Source organism: Kogia breviceps, chromosome 16 (genome assembly GCF_026419965.1).
Source record: "Kogia breviceps isolate mKogBre1 chromosome 16, mKogBre1 haplotype 1, whole genome shotgun sequence".
Classification (NCBI taxonomy): domain Eukaryota; kingdom Metazoa; phylum Chordata; class Mammalia; order Artiodactyla; family Physeteridae; genus Kogia; species Kogia breviceps.
The window spans coordinates 77015118-77040540 of NC_081325.1; the positions used below are offsets into that span (position 1 = coordinate 77015118).

A 25423-nucleotide genomic window follows, 5' to 3' on the forward strand; every position below is an offset into this window, starting at 1 on the left:
AGAGAATTAGAATGCAATCATTATTAGCATTAGATAGTTTTTTAAAGTGAAGAGCAAAAACTTCTAAATGAAAAGGTTTAATGATTCCAGTTGGTGATAACTAAAATTTTTCAAAACCCATCTTGGGAGAAGGTTTTAATAGATGGATCGGGTTGTCAACACCCGGCCCCACTGGGCAGTCGTGAAATCACAACAGTGGCGGCAGGCGGCACGTGTGACTCGGTGGGAAGGACTCGGGACCCGCCGGGAACAGATCTTGCTCAAAAAAGATGAACCTGAGACTAAGGAGGCCCAAGATCTAACAGCTAGTTTAGAGAAAATCGGGGGGATGAGGGGGCACGCTGCGCAACGCCACGAGGATGGAGCGGACCAGATCCACCACGCCGGGCGTTCACGGCACAGATGCCCCAGTTTCCTCGACAGCGGCGACAGAAGGCACCAAAGTAGAAAGGACGAGAAAACCGTTAGGAATTACAGGCAAATTAAGAGACATATCAACCAAATGTCATATTTTGCCTTTTTTTGAATCCTGATTCAGACAAAGCAACTTTAAAAGGACATGTTTGAGACTAAAATCAGGGGAAATTGAACACAACATGGGTAGTAGGTGATCTTAACAAACTATCGTTGATTTTGTTAGACACAATGGATTGCGGTCACGTCTTTAAATTATGTTTTAAAGATTCAAAATGAGCACTAAACATCTTTCCTGCAGGGAAGCAGAGGACCGGATGGTTACCAAGGCCCTGATGGATACCCAGGACCCAAGGTAGGCTCAGTTCTCATTTGAATCGGGGTGACTTTCCCTTACGTCCCTTGGATGGTGTTCTGATCACCTCCTAAGCGCAGGAGGCCCCCTCCGTCCTGTGTCATGTAACTGATCCCACGACACCTGGCACTGAGAGAGGAGGTGGACGTTCACCTGTGAGTCACCTGTGACTCAGCCTCAGGATGCCGCATCTGCCTTACGGGGCCACGTAGAGGTGGCGGTGGGGACCCGCGCCCGGAGCAGCGTGAACCAGAGGGCTGAGAGACGCAGGCCGCGTAGTAACAAGAGGGTAGGGGCCCCTGGTTCCCGAGGGGGACGCGACTGACTTGTCTGAATAATCCCACGGGCGGGCAGGGAGGTCGAGGACCGGGCGGTGCAGCTGCTCCAGCTGGTGGGGGAACTAGCCGGGAGGGGGGGGCCTCTACCACCAGGTGGGCCACAGCTGGTGAGGATGGGGGGACTCACGGTCAGGCCTTGCGGGCCCCGTGAGGCTCAGGGACGTCAAGGCAGCTCATGGGATGGTAGGTCTCACTGTCCGATGGTATTGGGTCAGGCGCCGTCACACCACCCCAGCTCGGCCCCGTGGGCAGCTCAGGTGCGGTCAACAACGCAGAGGAGTCTGCCCTGGGGAAGGCGGCCACCGGGCCACTTCCGGAGTTTGCCACGGGTCTCAGAGTGAGATGGGCACCGGCCCACCTGTTCTCTCCTGGTGTGTCCAGCTGGCGGCTGGGATGCCCGGACTTACCAGCACAGCATCGTGGACATGGAGCCCGGACACCGTCCGTGGTTCTGTGACTCAGAACAGCCTCCGCTGGGCTCTTGGTCGCTTTCAGTTCTGTTCTTTGGAAACGGGCATAGTGTCCAAAACTCCAAAAGGCCAGCCTCACGTTCTTTTGTTTTCCCCTTTTCTTTCTCCAGGGAGAAATGGGCGAACCAGGCCCCCCCGGCCCACCGGCCTACTCCCCGCACCCTTCCCTGGCCAAAGGTCTGTATGCCATTTGTCCTGCTTTCTCGTCTGTTGTGGACACAGAGCCATGACCTTGCGAGATCTTCTGAGCAAAACAAAACAAAGCAAAAAGAGAAAAGTGTTGAAGTGTTCACGTTGAGCGCTTAAACGTTGGGGAACCTCAGTCCTGTGGACCCTCCCTCCCTCGTGGCTTAAGCGGGGTGTCCCGGAGAGACCCCCGGTTAGCCTCGGGCCGAGAGAGCGCTCACCACTTCCCTCCTCTGGGAAGGGCCTTCATTTCAACGTACCTTGTGCAGGTTCTGGTTCTGCCACCTGCGGCATCACTAGAGAAACCCAGCCCTCGTGCCCGCCAGGCCTCCGTGGGCGCCGTCCCAGCCACTTCACTGGTTTCTGGTCCAAACGCGCCAAGATGCTTACGCCCCCTGCTCACCGGTCCGGAGCCTGGAATTGATCATAGCTCATAATTTGGAAACAGTCACAGCCTTTTAAACTTCAAAGAACTAAACCTCCAGGCATTTATTTGCACCTGAGCTCGTACAGGAAAATGATCCCACGGTCACAGTTGACCCCTGAGTGTCAGTGAGGGATTCTGCACGTGTTGTGGCTTGTGCTGTCCTTGTTAGTTTAGCTTAGCCTCCCATCGGCACGATCTATTAAAATATAATTCTAGTTCTGCGCTTCGAGCAATGGTCTGTGGACCTCTTCGAATGTGCGTCCTTCTACGTTTAAAAAAAAAAAGTGTTTTTGGCACCCCTCCACATAATAGTATGAATATTTATTTATGGATAATTTATCCGTGATACAGGACGTTCCCTGAGGTCAGAGATTTTAGCCTGTGTGGTCACTACTGTATCCTCAATTCTAGAACAGTCCAAGCTCATGGTAGTTGCTCAGTAAATGTTTACCTGAATGACTGAATACTGCGTGTGCTAAAAACATGTACATCAGATAGGGGTTTTAAAGGGTGAGATTTTTTTTTTTTAAATGAAGATGCTCTAATGTTTCCTTCCTGTACCCAGTAGGTCATCTGTCTCACCCTGTTATCTATGTCCAGGGGTCGGGGACTAACCTTCCTGCTTAGGTGTGAACCATCTGCTGCTTTAATACCTTTGCATGTCTTCATCCAACGATGGGGAAACTATAGACAGAGTGAGGCCAAGGACAAGGCCAGGTGGGGTCCCCTGGAGGTCTCTCTCCAGGGTGACATCAAACCATCGATGAGTGTATTTCAAATAAACTCAAACCTGGGAGTCCACACCGCTGTGGAGCCAGCTCCCCGTCCTCCTCTGGGGGGCGCCCAACACGTCTGCCAAGCCAGAAACCCCAGGGACCCGACATGAGGTTGACTTACCGTTGGTGATTTTGGTGAAATGGAAATCACGTCTTCGAGACTTTGGGAACTTAATTTTTTTTTATTTTTCAACCCACTTTTTTAAAATTTATTTTTTTTATTGAATGAAAGATTCTTTAAATTCTATAGTGCTTTACGATTTTCAAAAGTTTCACACCCATGATTTCATAGAAGCCCTCAATAACCCTTTTGTCCCTCTGCCCCTATAGTTGCCCCTCCTCCCTGCCCTCTCCCCACTAGTAACCACTGGTTTGTCCTCTAGATCTGTGTCTCTGCTTCTTTTTTCTTATATTCACTAGTCGGTCGTATATTTTGGATTCCATATATAAGTGATATCATACAGTATTTGTCTTTCTCGGTCTGACTTATTTCACAGAGCATAATGCCCTCCAAGTCCATCCATGTTGCTGCAAATGGCATTATTTCCTTCTTTTTCATGGCCGAGTAATATTCCATTGTATATATGCGCCACATCCTCTTTACCCATTCATCTGTCGATGGACACTTAGGTTGTTTCCATGTCTTGGCTATTGTGAATAGCGCCACAGTGAACACTGGGGTACACGTGTCTTTTTGAATTAGTGTGCTTTGTTTTTTTGAATATATACCCAGGAGTGGAACTGCTGGGTCATATGGTAGTTCTATTTTTAGTTTTTTGAGAAACCTCCATGCTGTTCTCCACAGTGGCTGCATCAATTTACATTCCCACCAGCAGCACAGGAAGGTGTTCCCTTTTCTCCACATCTTTGCCCACATTCGTTATTTGTAGACTTTTTGATGATGGCCATTCTGACATGTGTGAGGTGATACTGGGAACACAGTTTTTAAAATTAACATTGGTGATGTCTCTTCTGCACTCATCAGAAAGCTCCCTGACTGAGAGCCCAGAATGCATTCAGTTCCCCTCACCACCCTGCATTCCTGGAAACCACACCGGGACAGTGGGTGGTCAAATTTCCTTTTCCCCAAGTGCAGGGTGAGAAAGTCAGCAGCCCCCCTCCTTGCTCCCACAGCGGAGTTCCTGCATCCTGGATGAGCTGGAAGGCTGACCCAGCTCCAGGGCTCCTTAGGGTGAGAGGCTGACTCATGAGCAGATTCTGTCATGGAAAAGAGGAAAATACATGTACCTCTCACCAGGCAGCGTTGCGGGAGCTTGTCAAAACGCAAAGGATTCGAAGAGCTTTGCATTGAAAAACATGATTGCAATGTAACTAAAACGTGATCTTGGGCCTCCCTGGTGGCGCAGTGGTTGAGAGTCCGCCTGCCGATGCAGGGGACACGGGTTCGTGCCCCGGTCCGGGAAGATCCCACGTGCCACAGAGCGGCCGGGCCTGTGAGCCGTGGCCGCTGAGCCTGCGCGTCCGGAGCCTGTGCTCCGCAGCGGGAGAGGCCACAACGGTGAGAGGCCCGCGTACCGCAAAAAAAAAAAAAAAAAAGTGATCTTGCTCTTTTCCCAGACACTCGAGAAGATCTGTGGTTTTCAATTTTATTTTGTCTCTTTTTATTCAGTCATGGTGTTGGCTAACATTTGTATGGCGCTTGCTGAGCACACGCCAGGCAATGAAGCAAGTTTTTCTAATTTGCACCAGTCCATTGATTTACTCCTTGTAAAGACCCGTTGAGATGGGGGCTGGCATTGGCCGCACTGTACTGACGGAGAAACTGAGGCACGGAGAAGTTGGGTAACTCGCCCCAGATCATGTACGTAGCAAGCGAAGGAGCAGGACTCAGACCCGGGCCGCCCCTGTTCCAGAGCCCAGCCCTCCAGCTCCCCCCATGGTGCCTGGTGCAGGAGGGTCCAAATCGGCCCCGTCATTCTTCATTCCTGCTGACTCAGCTGTTATGCAACCTGATCTTCCATGACCCTGTTCACCCGTACCCGCCCCCCCAGGTGTCCTGCTCCGTGCTCACCTGCTTCACTTGGGCCGATGTCCTCTGTGCACGTTCTTCCCCTGACCGTCCTCTGCCCTCCTCTCCCCTGTCATCTATCTCCATCAGCTGTCAGCTTACCTTCTCATGAAGCCTCACCCCTCTGTGACATCGGGGCCGTAATACCATCTACACACGCGCTTTGACGGGAATCCAATGTCAGCCAAGTGTGTAACGCTGAGTCTTCACACTCAAGAGCTCAAAAATACTGTCGACTCCTATTATTCTCATTCTCTGTGGTCCCTCTGTCAGATTTCCCCCCAAATAATCCTCCCCTCCGCTGAAACCTCTCTGTACCTTTTTGGCGTTCTGTTCCTCTCTTGTTTTATAACATTTATAGGGATCTTTTATCGGTCCTCTTTGGTTGAGAATGAGCTCCTCGAAAGCAGGGGCCACCATAGATGAAACATTTATCAGTAAATATACATTCGACGAAAAAGTGAACATCTGCCCTGAGCCCTCAACAACAGTCTTGTTCATAATGTGGGGCCTGTCTCGGTTCCAGGTGCCAGAGGGGACCCAGGATTCCAAGGAGCCCCCGGGGACCCCGGAGCCCGGGGGGAGCCTGGAGAGCCCGGCTGGCCAGGCCTGCCTGGCACGTCCATCGGAGATGGAGGTAACGTGCTTCCGCGGCGTCGGAGCCGAGACGCCCCCTCGGGCCTCACGCAAACCCCGCCCCTCGCCGGCTGCCCAGCCCCGCAGTCAGCGCTCTGTCTCATAGGCTGGCCCAGCGGCTCTAGCGCGTCTCGAGTACATGTTGGGATGTCGCCACAGAACCACGCACCTGTGGCGGTGACTCCGTCGCTAGGTCGGAGGTGCTGCTGCTGCTCACCTCACGTGATTCTGTCACTTGGCCAGGAAGAGCACGGGCGTCGTCCAGTGTTATAACAACTCTCGGTCCGTCGTCGGGGGGCAGGGAGGGGGGCGTTTGCAAGCGGAAAGATAGCGGTGAAATACACCAGCGGCCTTGCCCTTTGAGTCCCTGGCCGGACTGGAAACCGCTAGCCCAGCTGGGGGCCTCCCGGGGCGGGAACGCGGGCGCAGCCGGTAAATCTCAGAGGTCTCACGCTGCTGTGGTTGCTGTTGGCTTTTCAGATGAGAAGAGAGGCTTACCGGGCGAGATGGGACCCAAAGGCTTCACAGGAGAGCCGGGCATCCCCGCCCTGTACCCCGGCCCGCCAGGAGCTGACGGAAAGCCAGGGCTCCGAGGCCCCCCAGGGCTCCCGGGACCACCGGGCCCAGACGGTAAGTGGAGGGAAACTCAAGGGAGGTCGTGCCAGGGTCCGGACAACGGAGCCTGTGGCCCCGGCTGGATCTCCACTTGGGGTTTTCTTGTAAATAATTCCGCGAAGTAGGCAGAGGGCAGCGTGAGAATGTGGCGGGCGCTCTGGGGTGCAGGCAGGAGAGGCCCGCCCTGACATACAGCCGCTCCCCTGGGTTAGCCAACGCGATAGGCAGACCTGGTGATCTGCCTCCCGGGCCCCCCGAGGAGGCAGAGCTCACACCTGCAACGGAACGTCGCAGCCCTCGGCGGGCCCCAGACGAAAGATGCCGAGAGTCTCCAGGCTGGACAAGCGCGGCGTCCGGGCCCTCGCGCTGTCGGGCACGGAACTGAGTTTCCAGGCTCTGATGCAACGTGGCTCATCTTTCAGCTGAGCTCCAAGGAGGCTTGGCCTCCAAAACGGTTATTCTCTCAGCTTCCAGCTTTAGGGTTATGCTCTGAACGTCGTAAAATCGAACTAAAACCATCCATGTCTCTGAGACATGGACACGATTCAGCATCTTCTTTTCAAAATATTTGAATTTTAATTCCTGACGTCACCCCCCCGCTCATCTCTGACAGATTCCTCTCTTCACGTGTGCTAATGGATAGTGTGTGAGTTCAGTTAAAGGTAGATCGAGACGAGGCTTTCCTTGCTTTCGGGAGCCAGCTTCTCATTGCTGTCTCTTCAGAGGGAAAACTGTTGGAGGCATGAGAAGCACATCAGTACGTGCTCCTCCACTAAAAAATCAGCAGTCACTTCTCTGTTGTCTTCTGCGTTAAACTGTAAGTTACCAAGGCTCGACGTTCCCAGTTTTCCTTCAACTGCAAAAAGCAGATTCTCACATTCTTTTGAAAAAAAATTCGGGGTGCAGATATTTCCCTGGAGTTTGCCAAATACTTTGAGCGCTGTTATCACTAATCTTTTTTTATTATCCTGGCAGTAATATTTATTATTACTGTGGCATCTGTGATAATGGCTGAGGTTCTGTGAACATTACATATCCTGAGTAAATGGTATCTGTTGAGATTTCCTTTTTTGGCAACAGAACACGATGTGTTAAAAATAAAAGCAGAAAAATATGCCACTTCAAAAGACTGATTGAAGGCTAACCATGCCATCATTCCTGTAACTAAATTCCATTTTGATAGACACAAACACATACCATCTGGCTTTGTAAGTCTTGCTTAGTAAATCTATGATTTACCAACATAAGTCATCTGTAAACAAATTAACTAATTTCCGGCCCATGTGGTTAACTGAAGGGAGAATTTATAAAATAGATGGAATGGTGTCTGATACATTTTATCAACTTCAGTTCTCCTTGAAATATTTATTTTACCCTGGGAGACACATTGCTCCCAAATCACTTTTCTAAAAGCAATCTCTTGTACAAAAAGTAGCCAACCTTAATGGCCTTTTAAAATATTTTTGTGTAGAGTCATAATTTAACATCAATGACCTTGAGTCCCACAGAGTTCTTCAGCTTTTTCCCTGGAACGAAACCGTTGGAGTCTTTTCTTGTTAACTGCACTTCACTCCGTTCTATGTGCTGCTCCTGATGGCAAGCAGAATTTTTACTCTTTTGCCATTCCAGCAAAATCGAACTGTGAAGCCGGTTTTCTTTCTGAGCTAAACGTTTTGCTTACGTCCAGTTCAGCTCAGGTAACGGAGTCGACTGCCGGGGCTCTAGAATAAGTCAAACTACTGCCAGGTTTATTACGGCCACTGACCCCTTCAGGAAAATCATGTTGGAAACATCGCAGAGGTGCACTGCTTTTTTTTTTTTTTTTTTTAATCAGGAGATCCCGTTATTTTTTTTAATTAATTTTTATTCGAGTACGGTTGCTTTACAGTGTTGTGCTAGCCTCCACTGCTGAACAAAATGACTCAGCCGTACACATACAGATACGCCCTCCCTTTTGGACTGCCCTCCCATTTAGGTTACCACAGTGCATTGGGTAGAGTTCCCTGGCACAGTGCTATTCTTTAGGACTTGCTTGAAATTATGAATTTACCAGATGAAGAAAAAAAACAGTGTAGGAAGGAGGGAGGATGGCACCTTAAGATGCCCCAAAAGTGCCTTTTTTGTCTAGACTTGCAAACACTGGGACGCATACCCACAGCGTCTTCGTCTCAGATTTTAAAAGCCAACATCCCTGGAGTATCTGTGATTAAATAACTACCTGTAATAGTAGCTGCTCCTAACATAACAGGAGAACGTGGAAACATAGCATAAAGCCCTCAGTCCACCGCTAGGCTGACATGCTGTTGACCTGGTCACCAGTGGCCTATGGAGCCACATCCTGGGTACCGTGTGCTCTGTCAGCAGCCTGCCAGCGGTACAGGGGGCAGCCGGCACCCGCCCCCCACACACACACGCTCTTCTCCAGCTCCACGACCCCCCCTTGTCATCTCTCCCCTTCTTTTTGCGGCTCCTTTGCTAGGTCCTCCTCCTTCTCCCTCTGCCATCCCGTGGGCAGTGGAGTTCCTGTCTGTGTCTCTCTCTCTAGCGAGCTCCTGCACTCACAGGAATTTAAACACCAGTTATGAGCCAGCTCTCCCTAACTGTGTCCCCAGCCCAGTTCCACATTCTAAGCTGCAAACTCATCCCAGCTTCTAACTGGGCACCTCGTCACCGCTGCGTGTCTCACAGGCGTCTCCAGCTTTGCATGCCCCAAACTGAACTCTGGGTCTCCCCTCCCCAGCTCCCCACCCAGCATGGCCCCCGCCCCGGGCCTCACCCATCTCCACATACCCCGGAGCTCGGGCCAGACTCCTGGGAGTCGATACCCAGCAGTGGCGCTTCCCAGGAATGTGCAGCCCAGTTTCCACCACGAGATGGCGCTCTGCTCAAGTGGGACACGGAGCGTTTTGTGGGCTTTTGGAGTCTTGTTTCTTACACCCTCACCCGGATGTCCCTGCTTGGAATTATCAGAGCCCTGCAGATGGCGGAAGGACGCCTGAAATACCGTGATCCTAGTGACGGGGGTGGGAGGATCACAAGTTATCTACATGGTTGCGTGTGTGCACGTGTGTGAGCCCAAAGGAGTGAAAGAGGAAAGATGGTGGGGTCTGGGGGGGCGGGGCGTGCACAGGTGCTCCGTTCCAGAGGAGAGGACAAAACTAGGGAAGCTAGTCCATTCTAACATCTTTTACTCTTTGGGTTTTCTGTCATTCTGGGAACCAGAAGCTGCGGTAGTCTTAGAACCCAAGTCGAAGTAAAACACGTGGTTAAAAAAGCCTAAAGTCTTCCTTGGACTCAGTGTTTCTGAAGAGTAAAGATTTCTATTTCTAGACTTTACTGGAAAAACTAAAATCATAGGCGTTCACATGTGTTTCCAATCCTGGAAGCAATGGCCACAGAAAGAAACTCTCCGTGTCTTTTCTGCAGTAGTTGGGATGGAATTGGAATGGGGGCCACTTTCTGTTGGGAGACTCGGCGTAACCCTCCCCACGCCGGGTCCTGGGCTGTGCTAACGTGCCGTCCTTGTGGGTTTTCTCCTCAGGTTTCCTTTTCGGCCTTAAAGGAGCAAGAGGCAGGGTGGGCTACCCTGGGCCTTCTGGTTTCCCCGGGGCTCGCGGACAGAAAGGATGGAAAGGTGAGGCTGTCCGGGAAGTACAGGGGGCGGGGCGCTGCTTGGCCCTCCTGAGTCCAGCTCACTTCGCTGGTTCCAAGATGAGGACGAGCCCTTGCTTCCCCCCGGCCCCCTCCCTGCCGTGGGGGGCGGCGCCTCCTCGTTTTCCGCACGCCCAGCTCTCAGCTGGCTCTCCCGTCTGTGTTCTGTCTGCCACGTTCGTCACTGAAATGCAACACGGGGCCCAGCACGGGACAGAAAAGATGCCCGGTAGCTTCTTAGACTGAATTCAGATGACTCATCCAAGCCCTCGGCTCCAAGAAAACGTAACAAGTATTTGCAGGGGGCTGTAGGGTCATCATCTGGTTTGGTCCTAACCCGACTCCCCGAGCTAGGGATGCGTCGGCAGCAAGGCGGTGGCAAAGCAGGAGAGACGTGACCTGCCCAGGTGGGGCGGAGGCTGGTGGGAGCGAGCTGTCCTTGCTTTCCTCTCCCTGCTGCCCCCGGGGGACCCCACCTCTCCAGGCAAGGGCCGCCCGTGGGGGCCTCGGGGGAGCCTGTTCGGCTGGCCCATCCCTGGGCATCCTGGGTTCTAACCGCCGGACCTCTGCGGCACGCGTGGAGCTGTGGGCGGCGCAGGGGTCCGGCGTCGTGGGTGAGCTGGGCAGCTCGGCACCCCCGGGCCATCACGTGTCCCCCTTTGCGCCCTGGGAGCCAAGCCAACCACCAGCCTCCAGCTCGGCCCTCCCCTGCCCCCGGGCTCCCTGGGTCCCGGCAGCGAGACAGAAGAAGGGAGGGCACGTGTTTCTTCCGTCCGCACCAGGACCCCGGGCTCCAAGCCCGCGGCCGCTGCCAGGCCGCCCTCTCTCCGGCTTCCCTTCACCCTGGACCTTCCTGCCCTCCCCCCGAGGCCCCCGCGGTGGCTTCTCAGAACTCCTGTCGCTGAGTCCCCAACTCGGCCCGCACCTCCGTCAGCCGTCCCGTTCTTTACGGATCTGCGTCCCGAGGAGACTCACGCTCCTTGCCTGAGAGTGAGGGGGAGTGAGGACCAGAGTGGGCGTGTCCTGCAGTGTGCCCCGCCCCCAGCCGAGCCCCCGCCCCCTTGCTCTCCCGTCCCCTGCAGAGCCAACAGGGGGGTCGTACACGCGCTTCACGAGCAAATAACAAGTCCCTCCCTCTCCGCCCACGTTGCAGGCGACGCCGGCGACTGTCAATGTGCAGACGGTGACCGGTTCATCGGGGGTCTTCCGGGGCCACCAGGACCCAAGGGCTTTCCCGGCACCAATGGGGAACCAGGGAGGAAAGGCAGCCCGGGAGACCCCGGCCAGCACGGCATCCCCGGGTTCCCAGGATTCAAGGTGAGAGACCAGTTCTGCCACGAAGCCGATAAGACCACCTTGACGCCTGGCCCCATTCCCCCGTTCCCGGCTTTAATTTATTGAATTAATACAGCTTCAGACCAGCAACACTTACACGCCCTGTGTGACATTCAAAAAAGCCATGTATTCCAAGAGGAGCTTTAAAGCTTTTCCTGGTGGGAATGTGAAATGGGGCGGGCACTGTGGAAAAGTTTGATGCTTCCTCAAAAAAGTCAAACATAGGGAACTCCCTGGCAGTCCACTGGTTAGGACTCTGTGCTCTCACTGCCTAGGGGCCGGGTTCAGTCCCTCGTTGAGGAACTAAAATCCCACAAGCCATACAACGCAGCCAACAAATTTTTAAAAAGTCAAACATAGAGGTGTCACGTGACCCAGAAAGTCCCCTCCTAGTACAGACCCAGGAGAACCGAAAGCACGTGTCCACACCAAAACTTGTGCCTTAAAGCTCACAGCAGCATTCACGATACCAGCCGGAAAGTGGAAAAAACCCAAATGCCCATAAATGGGTAAATGAAACGTAGCATACCCACCCGATGGGACATTATTCAGCCATCAAAAGGGGTGAAGTGCTGACACGTGCTACAGTGTGGTGCCCTCAGAAACATTATGCTAAGTGAAATAATACACAAAAGAACAGATATCATATGATGCTATTTGTATGAAGTGTCCAGAATATGCATCTTGAGACGAAGTAGCTTGGTGGTTGCCAAGGGCTGGGAGGAGGGGGAATGCGGGTGACCGTTTCTTTCTGGGGTGATGAAAATGGCCTGGATTTAGGTCATAGTGATGGTTGCAGAACCTCGCGAAAATACAAAAAAAAAAAAATACTGAATTGTATGCTTTAAAATGGTTAATCTTATAGCATGTGAATTATATCTCAAAAAAAGAAACCCTTCTAGCATTTTGAATGCAAAGCTACATACTACGTGCTGTGTGTTCACCTCTTCGGATTTAGTATAGGACCGATTTAGCATTTTAATGAAGGCTCCCTTAACTTGATAAAAAGTGAGACTTCCAAGTATATCATGAATTTAGTTTGGATGAATGTATGAAATTTTCTGGATTCCAGCTAAGTGGGCTTTATTTCACACCTGAGGAAAACATCATCTGGAGTAGATCTTTCTTCGTGGCAGGTTTTAACTGACCAATGATTTCAAAGTAAATTTCAGATGAGGGCAAAGAAACTATATTTTTTATTTATTTTTATTTAAAAAGAGAGCTGCAAGAGATGTATGAAATGAAAAGTCTGTCATTGTATATATTCAGCAGTAGAGGAAAGTTCGCTCGGACACTTGGCCAGGGACGGTTAGAACAACCTGGCTTCGTGTCCAGATGCAGGGGGGTCGCAGCCACTCGGAGCTGTTGGCGCACAGGCTCGTGACGCATAACTGCTTCGTGTCGCGGGAGCTTTGCAGGTGAAAATGAGGTCCACGGCACCTCGCCATTCTCTGGGGCTTCTCAGAAGACAAAGAGTTTTATCCAACTGAACACAATAGCTGCCACCTTTCCTCCTACTTTAAAAATGACACCATCTCCACATCGCGGCTGAGCATATGTAGACGTTGCTCAGGTATTCAGGAAAAGCGTGCGTGGTGAGAATCCAAACTGAAAAACGGCAGAACTCGTAGGACCTTCAGTTATTTATAAAACGATGGGATATTTCTGAGAAGTCAAATGGATCCCGTTTTGTGCACGTGGAATCTCTAAAGTCTTCCAAGAGCACGTGCTTTCCCCAGCTGTATCGCGTGCACACCCACAGCACTTGCGTTCAAACATCTCAGGTACCGTGTTTACCTTGCATTTAATTGTATGTTCGTGCATCTGCAGCAGGCGTGCCTGAGACAGTTTTTGGTGGTTTCATATCTGTACTGATAGAGCCTGGAAGAGTGCTTGAAGTATGGGGGTCGATTAGTAAATGAATACATGCATCCATCCATTTGCCCAGCACCTCCTGGTTGAGCACGGCCTGTGTGTGAGGTGCTGTTCTAGGTACTGAGAGAATGTCACCCTCTTCTGCAAAGAACGAAATCAATAAATCAAGTATCTGTGGAATTTTTTAGGAGAAAAGAACTCGTACTCACTTGAAACGTTCCATTTAATTAAACCAACACTAAAAGTTCCCGTGTTCTTGCAAATACCAGCAACCGAGAGTTGTCCCAAACTGGCATATCACGCACATTAAAATGCGTCCTGAAACTTTCACCTGCTCGTTTCTGCTCATCAAAAGACCTAAACTAGGGCTTCCCCGGTGGCGCAGCGGTTGAGGGTCCGCCTGCCGGTGCAGGAGACACGGGTTCGTGCCCCGGTCCGGGAAGATCCCACGTGCCGCGGAGCGGCTGGGCCCGTGAGCCGTGGCCGCTGCGCCTGCGCGTCCGGAGCCTGTGCTCCGCAACGGGAGAGGCCACGGCGGTGAGAGGCCCGCATACCGCAAAAAAAAAAAAAAAAGACCTAGACTAGATTTTACACCTTAAACGTGAGTGTTCCTGCAATGAATTGCCTGTGAAGTACGATTTTTTGCAACCTTGACTTCAGGTAGGGAGACACATACTCTTGTTGTTCTCAGTATGATCACCAATGTCCATCCTTCGTTCCTGGAGGCCTATTATTTGCCCGGATTCAACAAAATTGCAGTTAGGGTTATAGCAGCCTTAGCTTTTCCAAAGCTAATGAGTTTACGCATCCCTGGGACTTCCTTGAACTGCAGATTGCGGTTCAGTTGCCCTGGGTGGGCCTCAGGGTCTGCACTCCTGACAAGCCCCAGGGAGGCTGCTGCTGCCCATCTGGGGGCCACACTTTGAGTAGCAAGGTTCTTGTTTTCACCGTCCAGCCATGTGTGGCTACTTCCCTTAAGTTTTAACCGTTTACACATTCAGTGTCTCAGCCCCGCTGGCCACGTTCAAGTGCCCCATGGCCATCTGTGGTTGGTGGCCACGGTAGTGGGTGGCCAGGGACAGAGACGTGTGGCTCTGGGCTTGATGACAGGTAAGGGCCCTCAAGTTGTATAAACGAAAATCATTGTCTTCTCGGCTGCCCTTAACAGTGTGAAGGAGGAAGAAACTTTGTGTTTGTTTCTACAGGGAGGCCCCGGTGACGTTGGCCCTCCCGGGCCCAAAGGAATGAAGGGAGATTCTCGAACCATCACCACCAAAGGTCAGTCTTGTGGTCAGCAAATCTGAGACTGTGCACCCTCCTGTGGCTGCCCTGGGCGAGCAGCTCACGCTGTGCTCCTCCCCCAGGTGAGCGGGGCCAGCCAGGTGTCCCAGGTGTGCCTGGGCCGAAAGGGGACAGCGGCATCCCAGGGCGTGACGGGCTGGATGGATTCCCTGGCCTCCCAGGCTCTCCTGTGAGTACCGCTGGCGGGGCGGGGGGCGGCGGCTCTGCCCTCACCCCCATCAGTCACGAGCTTAAACACGTGCACGTCAGAGGTGCTAACGCAGCAGGAAACCCTCCCGGTGTAACCTGTTCTCTTTTCGTGATCAGCAATCATATTTTTTAGAAGACAGTGAGTGAGGCTGGAAGCCAAGCCCTGAGTGAGCATTTAAGAGAAAAAGAGGAAATAAATATTCCTCTTTTTGCCGTCACATAGAACGAGAGCCCCCCAAGTCGAATACTCCTAGATGGAAGGTGGAACGCTTCTTCTAGGGTCACTTGTAAAGTACACAGCTGCATTTCTGCAGCACACACACACCGGCATGGAACGGGGCCGTGTGTGATAAGATGCAGAGCCCCCAGCCTCCTTTCTGCGGGGCCGGGGGGGGGCAGGCGGGGAAGGGCGGTTGGCCGCGGAGACTAGACCCCTCCTCCTCCCTGCCTGCCCTCACCCTGCTCTGAGGAGTTGCGTGACTAGAACACGGCTGTGCCCAGCTCCCAGCCTCCTGCTCTCCGATCCCAGCGCCCCTCCTTATTTCTGATGCACTTTCTCGTCCAAACCAAAGACTCCCTTCCCTCCACCACTGCATTGTCCCTTCTGACTGGGAGATGGGTCACGAATGCTGAACCCTAACAATGAAATAACGTGTGCCTGCCCCCATTTCGCCAAGTCTGTGCCTAACCGTTCTCTTGGAGAATTCCCCTGGAGAAAGAAGGTCCAAGCAGGGCGCTGGGGGCTTGGAAAGAGAAGAATACTCAGATTCCTATGCCTTCCAGAACTATCTTCGAGGGTGTTGTCCATGGTTGTTAGAAAGTCTGTCCTTTACTTCTGTGACTTGGTGAGACCACGACTCTCGGTTCCTACTCATCTCTGTATCCGGAGCGCAGAACTCAGGGAACGGGGAAAAGTAGCTGGGGAGACGGCTGTCTTTGAGGCTTACATGTATTTTTGTAAGAGGTGAACCAAATCTCTCACAGGGTGATGGCATCAAAGGCCCCTCAGGGGACGCAGGCCACCCAGGACCACCCGGTACTAAGGGCATTCCAGGAGAAAGAGGCCCCCCAGGACTGGGGCTGCCAGGCCCCAAAGGCGAGCGCGGCTTCCCCGGCGACGCTGGATTACCTGGACCGCCAGGCTTCCCCGGGCCTCCCGGCGCCCCCGGCACTCCAGGACAAATAGGTACGGAGGGGTCCAGGCTCGCCTCTTTCAGAGTCGTGAGACACTGTGCTTCTCCACCCGCTGTTCTTCTCGGGCGGTGCGTGAATTCCCCGGGGGCGAGTCACGTGAGATGGTGTCACACCATCGGTTCTTATCACACGCAAGCGACACCCGGGGTTTTCTGGACCCACTGCAGCTTCCTCTCGCCAGCTGGAATGCAGGGCCTCTCCCTCTAGTGCTGGAGTTACAGAGGCTCAGCACAGAAGTCCAGAAACGGGCCTCTGACGCCCTGCGTGTCCCAGCCTTCCCACCACACACACACACACACACACACACACACGGAAAAGCCAGGCGCTTTCCGTTATTGCAGAATTACCTCACTCTGTCACTGTCTCACCCCTAGATTGTGACACGGGTGTGAAAAGGCCCATCGGGGCAGATGGCCAGGAGACCGTCCAGCCAGGTACTGTCGTGACGTCGGGCGGCTTTAGAATTCTTGAAAACTCTCGGTTTGTAGACTATGTGCTAGAATTGGCGTGAGCCCTGCCGTGGGCACAGAGCTGCCGTCAGAAATAGAAACACTTGCGGACTTGGAGCTGCACTCCATCTGCCTCAGCTTAGCACCCAGGGAAGGGTAAGCATGTGACCTTGTGTCACCAAATGGTCCCTACGGTACGAAGCATCTGTTCACAGTATCGGGAAGAGCCCAACAGATAAGTCCTTTCACGCCTAAAATATATGCCTCTGCGTGTGTAAAGGGCAACTGAATCATTTGCTCGTTATGCAGGGTGAGGAGTGAGTCCAGATGTGAGAAGAATCTGGTCCGGTGATGAATGGATACGAGAAGGAACAGGGCTGGCGGATAAGGAGAGGCCGCCCAGATGATCCGAGCTCAGGGCAGGGCAGAGGGGAGGGGACGGTCCAGAAGTTGACCCGGCTGCCATCAGACAGGCCACGTCTCCAGCCCGGGGGGGCCTAGAAGCCGAGGTGGGAAGCCAGGCGGAGGGGTGTGAGTCCAGGACACAAGGGGACGGATGCCAGGCCTCGGGATCTGAAGAGCAGGTCAGAGAGGATGGGTTTTTTGGAGGCAAAGGTGCCGGCAGAACATCTGGACGGCGGCAGCTCACCAGTGGCAGCTGAGGGTGTGGAGCCATGCGTTTGGGATAAAGGCCGGGGCTTGGGGAAGCAGCAGCAGGGCCCCTGGGGCCCCCGCACGAGGCGTGGGGGTAGATCAGGAGCTCAGGGCGAGGGTGCAGAGCGGGAACGGCAGCCCCGGAGCTTCCGGAGAGCTGGCCAGTCTCAAAGATGCGGGAAGGCCCCTGGGATTGAGGCTCTGCCAGCTAGAGCCCAGGCCCCCTGAAGACGGCCGGGGGCCTTTCTTTTCACGGCCTCGGCCGCCCGCCTTTGCACCTCGGACCCGTCGTGTGGCAGACGAGACCGAAGCCCCTCTTTGGCCGCTAAGTCGGGCCAAGATAGGAGCCCTGCGAAATCACAGGCAGACAGACAAAGGGCATCTCGAAGGACTGCTGTGGCTGCAGGGGTGCTCCGTCCGACAAAATACCCCTGCGCCGCGTCACCGGCCAGAGGTGGCTGCCTCCGGGTTTCGTTTTGCACGGCTCACAGCAAAACGAGCTGCCTCTGCTAATCCTGAAAGTAATGGAAGTCACAGAGGAGAAGTCACAGCGTTCCTTTTGAAATTGAAGGCCTCCTCCATCCCTGTTGGGAACTGCCTTGGGGTCGGGGTCGGGGTCGGGGGGAAGGACCCCCAGATGGGCTCGGCTGTGTGAGGTTTTGCCCTCCAAGAGGGTGGAGGCCTCACGGCCAGCACGGCACCTGTTCTCATCCGGCCGGACTTACTTCATGTGCATCCTGTATTAATATTCTGGTCTCATTACACAACGAAATTACAGTTATATCAGCATCAGGATTCATGGAATCATTAAGTTACTCTGATGGTGAAAAGGCAGCCGGCTTTCACAACCGGTGCTCTCGACCTTAGCCACGTCCAAAGCTGTGACGGTGGGTGTGACCGTGGCTACAGCTCCTCTGTCCTCTCTTCCCAGGTTGTGTTGGAGGGCCTAAGGGATCGCCAGGCCAGCCGGGCCCCCCCGGCCCCCCAGGTAATGGGAGAGCGCTTCCAGCCTTCCTCCGTGCGTCCGCGTCTTCCTTTCCCCTCTCGGGCTATCTTCCTCTGCCCCCGACCCCGCGTTCCCTCCCCACCCGCACCTGAACATCACAGAATTCTTGGTACCGTACCGCACGCTGGCAGCCTCTATAGGAAGATGACTTCCGCCCATCAGTGTAGGAAAGTGAGCGGTGATTGACACCTAGTGAACCCTAGGGTAAGAGAGAGGCTTCCTGCCACGTGGAAGTCAGCCTCAGCTGCGACACAGACCCGGCGGGCACCCGGGCCTGGCAGAGATGGCGGCGCCCCGAGACCAGAGAGGAGGCTTAGCTCTGTGCGTTCCTTGTATCCCCGTGCGTCCCAGGGTGTGGAAGAGGATCGTGCGGGAGAGGAGTGTTTCCTTCGGGTTTTGACTGGGAGGAAAGCAGATCAACAGGGCTAGGAATTTGTCTGTAGGACCTAGGAGCTGGGCTTCGTCTGCTGCCACAGACCGTCACCCAGCTGAAGAGTCACGTGGACTCAGGAAGGGTTCTGGGTCACAGAGCCCGGTCTGGGGCCGTCCAGGCTCTCCCCCTCCATGGGGCGGCCTTTCAGAGATGGCACACGGGCTGAGTGACCACAGCTGCTCCGTGACGCCCAGACGCCGTGCCAGTCGGCCTAGGATGCCGAGCTCTCAGGCTGCACCCCTGGGCAGAGTTCAGCCCAGGGGGTCTGCCTTCCGATTCGCTCCTCCTCTGACTGGGACAGGGCGGAGAGGACGCCTTCACCACCCACGGAGGGGTCACTCAGACAATCTGGTGTGGAGGCCAGAAGCCCGTCTGTGAGTCTAGGTCCACCGCTCTTCAGCTGTGGGCTCTGGGCATCTCACCTGTTCCTTCTGGAACTTAGTCTCCTCACCTGTATGAGAAGAAGAGTGCGGGTGTTCTAGACGCTTCCTAGCTTGCACATGGTGTCCCCTACTACTGCACACGTAACCCTGGAGCTGAGTCCTGTGTAAACTCTAAAGAACTACGGTGCAGGGCCGCCCCCCAAACGGGAAAAGTGCATTGGCCGATCATAGGCGTCCCGGACCCTGAGAGTGTCGTCCAGGCGCACAGGGGGTGACGGGATCTGGGGACAGCGAGGCAAAATGCAAAAGTATCATTGGCACCAGGAAGCAGAGTTAATGGCCCTATGTTGTCTTCCGAGAGCCGAGCGCGTTATCCACGTGGCACTTCATGACCCCCCCTGCCCGAGCCCTGGAGAGGTCTGTCCATCGTGGATCCCAGCACAGGCTCGGACGCTGCTGTCCCCACAGTGGTGGCGACTGTTAGGGGGAGGGGCTCAGACTGCAGTGGGACAGTTTTCAGCAGGCCCTGGGGGGAGCAGGGCCCAGAATGTACATGCATCGCGTGCGAGGGGAGAGGATTTTAGACGTGTTTTGACAACGTGAAGTTAGGGAGATCATCAGGTTAATGAGGCCATGAGGGCGTGATGAGAGCCGAGGTTCGTCATTTCTGGCTTAGACTGACTGACACTCGGTTGCCAGCTGTCAGAGGTGCTGTTTCAGGGCTGACACCCGCCAGCCTCATCACTTCCCCGTTTCCTAAGAGGCCGCGTTAAGTCGGGTGCCGGCCTTGACCCTCTCCTGTTCGTCTCCTGCTGGGGTTGGCTCACGCGGCTCTGACGTGTGTCGTGGTTTCTTTGGGTCGTTTAGGTGCCAAAGGCGTCAGAGGGCTTCCGGGATTATCGGGAGCTGATGGGGCACCGGGGCTCAAGGGCCTCCCGGGAGATCCAGGTCGAGAGGGATTCCCAGGACCCCCAGGTGAGTCAGGGTGGGAGTCCGCTCGGCCACGTGGATTCAGGGAAGGACTGTGTGTACCATCTGGCCGTCCCGCCTCGATCACCTTTTGACATCTAGAAACTGTTTCGACAAAGGCTTGGTGACGACTTTAGCTCTTGTCCTTGGGAAATTAAAAAATGTCGCCGTTTTCCTCACTGAAGTTGTGCTGGAATTCTGCAGAAGAAACTTACAGATGTTGCTGGAGAAAAGAGATAGGTGCACAGGGAGATCTTTATCTAGTGGGTATGAGACCTTCTGAGGGCACATAAGGTGATCCTCTGCTGAGCCCTCGGCACCAATGCCCGATCTGCGGATCAGTCACCAGGGAGCCCGCAGGAGACACCTGTGCTTGGCTGCTTGTGGCGTGGCCTCTGCAGCCGCTTGTCCGAGTTAGCAGTTCGAACCGTTTCCTCTACAGTCGCCACAGCACAGCATCACGGGAGCCATGTAGTGGCTGAAAGAGCTTAAACGTTTGAGCTGTACACGGAGGGCAGTGAACGTGTTTCTGGTAACGAACTGTGATCAGAAGCTGGGAGTTACCCGCGTGGGTGTCTGCGTGCCCCAGCCCACGACGCAGTGGCCCCAAACACGGCTGTCCCTTTGTGGTCACGGCTCAGATGGTGTGCGGGGCCATGGCTGTGTTACTTGGTGTGCAGAGACCCGGGCGCTGGGGAATCGTATCATCTAAACAAGACCGTAGACGGTTTCACTAAGGCCACACGAGCCAAACATCCTCCTGCAGGACCCCGGCCACGTGTTCTCTTCCTGGTGCCCCGCTTAGATGTCATGATGCAGACTTCTCGTTACAGGGACGCCCTGTGTTTCCTTTCAGGGTTCGTGGGGCCCCGAGGAGTCAAAGGTGCAGTGGGCCGCCCTGGCCTGGATGGACTCCCGGGTCCCTCCGGCCTGCCGGGGCCAGTCGGGCCTCCGGGAGACAGGGGCCTCCCTGGAGAAGTCTTGGGGGCCCAGCCCGGGCCCCGGGGAGACACCGGACTGCCTGGACGCTCTGGGCTGAAGGGCCCCCCCGGAGAGAGAGGCCCTCCTGGATTCCGGGGTAAGTCACAGGGGCAGGAGGGCAGGGAGCCCAGTGCCACCGCACTGAGGCTCCCAGGGCAGGGTCAGAAATCCCTCCTGGGGGTTAGGCGAGAAGCCCAGGACTGCATGCAGGACGCTGTGAGTCCTGCTGATTCTTCGCCCCCTTGGTTCCAACGTTTCTTTAGAATGTTCCAGAACAGTGGTGGTCATGCTGTGTACAGGATGGCCATCTTAGCTCTTCTGCGAGTACAGATGAGCCGACGTGCTCTCTTCCCAAGTTGGGTGGGGCTCAGCTTGGGGCCCTCCCTGCTGCTTTCGGCAGGATGTGTGCGGTTCTGCGAAGAAGACGGGAGCTGGCCATGCCTGGTGAGGGGTTGGGAGGGAGACAGACGAACTGGAACGCAGCTCAGTCTGTGGGTGTGAAAGTGATGGGTTTAAAAAAATGTAACGTTCACGACATCATCGATGCATGTTTAGCAAAGCGGGAAGAAGCCTCTTGTCTGGTGAGTGAACAAGGCATCCAAGGCTTTGTTTACGCAGTTTTCGCAGAACGGGCCCTGAGAACCCAGAGTGCCTGGCTTTCATGCGACTGCGTTGGTGGAATGGGTGGGGTGACCACCCGGCCATTGGGGGCCCCTGTCAGAGAAGCGTCAGCTGCTGTGTGTTGACTGTGCTGCCATCAGCCCAGCGCCCGAGCCCAGCCAGACAGGGGCTCCCTGTGTGGTGCAAGAGGTGACACTCCCCAACGCCAGCCGTCAAACCAGTAGGTGTCCTTCACGTGAGACACTGAGGCATGAGCCCGGTTCTCGACGGGCAGCTGGACGCCCCACCCTCAGAAGCATGTGCCCGCCAGTCTCTTCTGCGATCCGACTGTAAAAACTGCCCAAGCTGGGCTTCCCTGGTGGCGCAGCGGTTGAGAGTCCGCCTGCCGATGCAGGGGACGCGGGTTCGTGCCCCGGTCCGGGAAGATCCCACGTGCCGCGGAGCGGCTGGGCCCGTGAGCCGTGGCCGCTGAGCCTGCGCGTCCGGAGCCTGCGCTCCGCAACGGGAGAGGCCGCGGCAGTGAGAGGCCCGCGTACCCAAAAAAAAAACAAACTGCCCGAGCTCTTTTACAGAAGGATGCTTGTGGTTCCCACAGACTTCAAAAAGTCTGGGCATAACACCACCAAACGGCAGCAGAGTAACTTCCGAGCCTGTGCAGCTTCCCATGTTCAGCGTCACCTTGATGACCTGCCCTTTGGGAGAATATTGCGTTTGGCAAAAGCTCTGACTTCCAAAGCATCGGTTTTGGGAAACTGTATCCATGTCTATTCGGCCGCCCCTGTCAGGAGCAGTGGGCAGACCTGGATGTTACTTACATAGCCATTTAACGTGCTTGTAAAGGGCTTTTTTTATATATATGTAAATTTTATTTATTCATTTAGTTTTATTTTTGGCTGCGTCGTGTCTTCGTTGCTGCGCGCGGGCTTTCTCTAGTTGCGGCGAGCGGGGGCTGCTCTTCGTTGCGGTGCACGGGCTTCTCATTGCGGTGGCTTCTCTTGTTGCGGAGCACGGGCTCTAGGCATGCGGGCTTCAGTAGTTGCGGTTCGCGGGCTCAGTAGTTGTGGCGCACAGCCTGAGTTGCTCCACGGCATGTGGCACCTTCCCGGACCAGGGATCGAACCTGCGTCCCCTGCATCGGCAGGCGGATTCTTAACCACTGCGCCACCAGGGAAGTCCCAAGAGTATTTTAACATGTGGCGAAATGCTCAGAATATAACGTCAAGTGAAAAACCCTAGATTAAAACTGCACTTAAAACGAGGTGTGAGTTTTACAAATATCCGCTTCTAGGTATAGTTACAGGAACAGAAAAGAGGCCAGAAGGAAATATATACCAAGACGTTAGTAACTGTCTCAGGATGACAGCATGAGTTACTTCGATCTTGTCATTTATACTTCCTTGTATTTTCCAGACTTCCTACCACCTGGAAAACCTGTTTTTATAGAACAGGTCTGAGGAGACAGATGTTGTTGGCAATGCACTGCATGGGGTTGACCTCACGGCTCTTGTCTCCATTCCTGCAGGAAGCCAGGGGATGCCGGGAATGCCGGGCCCGAAGGGTCAGCAGGGCTTCCCGGGACCATCGGGCCAGCCGGGGCTGCCCGGGCCACCAGGACAGCACGGTTTCCCTGGAGCTCCTGGCCGGGAAGGGCCCTTGGGGCCGCCGGGCACCCCAGGTTTTGGAGGTAAGGATCCACCCTCCCATCAAGGAGTCAGGGCCTCACTGACAATGGAACCAGCACTGCCCACTTGGGGAATTCTCAGCTGTGCTCCAAGGAACCCCCTCGCTCAAGAGCTGCAGGGGTTCTGAAGGTACCGCACATGGCATGGCTTAAAAAACAGAAATTTATTCTCTCACAGTCTGGAGGCTGGAAGGCCAAGATCAAGGTGTCCGTAGGGCTGGTCCCTCCCGAGGCCTCTCTCCTGGGCGTGTAGACGGCCGTCTCCTCCCCGTGTCCTCACAGCGTCGCCCCTCTGTGCCTGTCTGCATCCTAATCTCCCTTTTTATAAGCACAACTGTCATACTGGGTTAGGACCCGCTCTCATGACCTCATTTAACTAACTTCAATCACCTCGTTAAAGGCCCAGCTTTAAATACAGTCACGTTCCAAGGTACTGGGGTCAGGACATGAACATTTGCATTCTGCAGGGACACAGTTCAGCCCAGGCAGGTCCAGGACATGTATGTCATCAAACAAGGAGAATTCAGACAGTCTGAGAGGTCTGTCCTTCCTTTGTACCTGTTGTGTATATTAGGGTTCTAGGTAAGATTTCTTTAGGAAAAAAAAAATTCCCACTGCAAGAGTTCAAAATCCGCTCTGCTTTGAAGAGGCAACGTGATTTGTTTCCTGAATGTGAAAAATTTGGAGAAGAAAGGAAAAAGCCTCCTTCAGGAAAACCACGGGGCGAGGCGGGCAGGAGCAGGAAGGCACAGACGCGAAACTGCGGACGTTCGCTCACCGGAGCCCTTGCAGGGGGGCCGAGCGCGTCACAGGGCGGCTCGGAGGGGCCCAGACGTCCATCAGGCGACGTCCACGGTGACCCTAGTCTGTCGTTGGCCGTAATCAGGTGACACCTTTGTCCAGGACCGTAGCCGGTCCACACGAGGCAACGCCGTGCCCCACAGAGGTCAGACGTAAGCCAGATGCGTCCCACAGGGGTGGCCTCGACGGCGTCCCAAACCCGGGGGCTCCACTCGGGTGGAGTGACGCTGTGCCCCCCACCGGGTTCACAGTAACGGGAGCCCCGGGCAGCGGGTTTGGGCCGTCCGTGCCAGTGTGCGCAAGGCCTCGCCTGTCCTCAAGCACGGAGCACAGCACGGTGCGTACAAGATCCACGCCAAAGCCCTGCCTGATGGAGCCCACGGCTTAGGAGGAGACGGAACTGCCCACGGGGAAGGCTGTGTTTGGCCGGGGCAAAGCAGCGGGGCGACCAGACCACAGAGGAGCTGGTGGGCTGGAACAGCCCTGGGAGGAGGGCGTGGGGGGGCCGGGCGTGGAAGGCGGGCAGGACTGGAAGGGGCCCTTCCTAGGAGGGGCGGCCCCAGGAGATGGGCCAGGGAAGAGCACATCATCTGAGGAGGGGGGGGGAGCCTAGAGAGGGACATGGGGCCAGCGTTCTGGAGGCGCTGAAGGCCCGCTGAGGAGCTAGAGCCCCTGGGCGAGGGAGCCGTCGGGGGGTTTAAACAGAGGGGCTGAGCTTTGTCGGGGAGGCTGGGGAAGGGCAGGCCAGCAGCCGCTGACACCCGAACGAGATGAGGATGGCGGGTGTCGCAGGACCTCCCCTAGAGCCTAACCGCGGCGACGCCAGGAGGACCGCCAGCCCGCAAGCGACCCCAGCCGTTCCAGCTCCGTGGCTTTGCGCCCGAGCGGAGAAAGTCTCGTGGGACGCGCGTCCCACGGGCTGGCCGCCGGCCGTCGGGGAAGGACCTCTTTAGACAGGCCGGCCTGCCGTGCGCTGCTGACTCTAGCCACACCTTCGGACTCACCTCTGTGGTTACACTTTCCCGTTGTCCTTCCAAGACGTTTTTCTTACCAAAAGTAATTGTTGTGGATGTCTCAAAAGCATCGCAGAGGTGTTTTCTCTGTGTGGTTTGTTCATCGTGTTGTATCTTCCTTCCCCTTCCTGACAGGTCTGCCTGGAGACAGAGGGGAGCCAGGTGACACAGGCGTCCCTGGCCCCGTGGGCATGAAGGGTGTCTCTGGGGATAGAGGCGACCCTGGCTGGCAGGGTGAGAGAGGTCATCCCGGAGGCCCCGGATTCAAAGGAATAGCCGGGATGCCTGGTGCTCCGGGCCCCAAAGGTGACTGCAAAGCATGACCAGGGACCTAGCCTGTGGGGCGCGGGGGGCACAGCTCTGCGGGAGGCCCAGCCTTGCAGCCCCCGGCTGCGTCGGGCCCTGGGGGGACCGGGTGATGCTGCCCAGGCTGGCGGTGACCGCCGTGCCCCCAAACGCCAGGTTACTAACTTAGCACCAGAGAGGGACTGTCTAAGGAGCAGGACTTACTATCTGCCGGGGGGAACCTGCGGACAGGCCCCCGGGAGTTGGGATTCAGATCCGGAGGCTGGGTGGTGAACGGAAACCAAAACAAAGGGAAATGCTTGGTACCCAGTGTAGGTTTCGCTGCTCACGGGTG

The 25423-nt window shown here is 55.0% G+C and overlaps 1 protein-coding gene across 2 annotated transcripts in view; it reads left to right on the forward strand.

Moving 5' to 3' along the window:
• COL4A2 (collagen type IV alpha 2 chain) overlaps nucleotides 1–25423 on the forward strand; it is a 173618-nt gene that overhangs the window by 129550 nt on the left and 18645 nt on the right. For both annotated transcript variants that reach the window (XM_059041903.2, XM_067016634.1), the window contains exons 17-31: nucleotides 716–769; nucleotides 1688–1754; nucleotides 5522–5632; nucleotides 6112–6261; nucleotides 9788–9880; nucleotides 11051–11214; nucleotides 14313–14385; nucleotides 14472–14578; nucleotides 15583–15784; nucleotides 16167–16226; nucleotides 17827–17883; nucleotides 19585–19692; nucleotides 20543–20764; nucleotides 22811–22972; nucleotides 24919–25089. In XM_059041903.2, coding sequence (XP_058897886.1) covers nucleotides 716–769; nucleotides 1688–1754; nucleotides 5522–5632; nucleotides 6112–6261; nucleotides 9788–9880; nucleotides 11051–11214; nucleotides 14313–14385; nucleotides 14472–14578; nucleotides 15583–15784; nucleotides 16167–16226; nucleotides 17827–17883; nucleotides 19585–19692; nucleotides 20543–20764; nucleotides 22811–22972; nucleotides 24919–25089 — 1801 coding nt within the window. The remainder of the gene's footprint in view (nucleotides 1–715; nucleotides 770–1687; nucleotides 1755–5521; nucleotides 5633–6111; nucleotides 6262–9787; nucleotides 9881–11050; nucleotides 11215–14312; nucleotides 14386–14471; nucleotides 14579–15582; nucleotides 15785–16166; nucleotides 16227–17826; nucleotides 17884–19584; nucleotides 19693–20542; nucleotides 20765–22810; nucleotides 22973–24918; nucleotides 25090–25423) is intronic.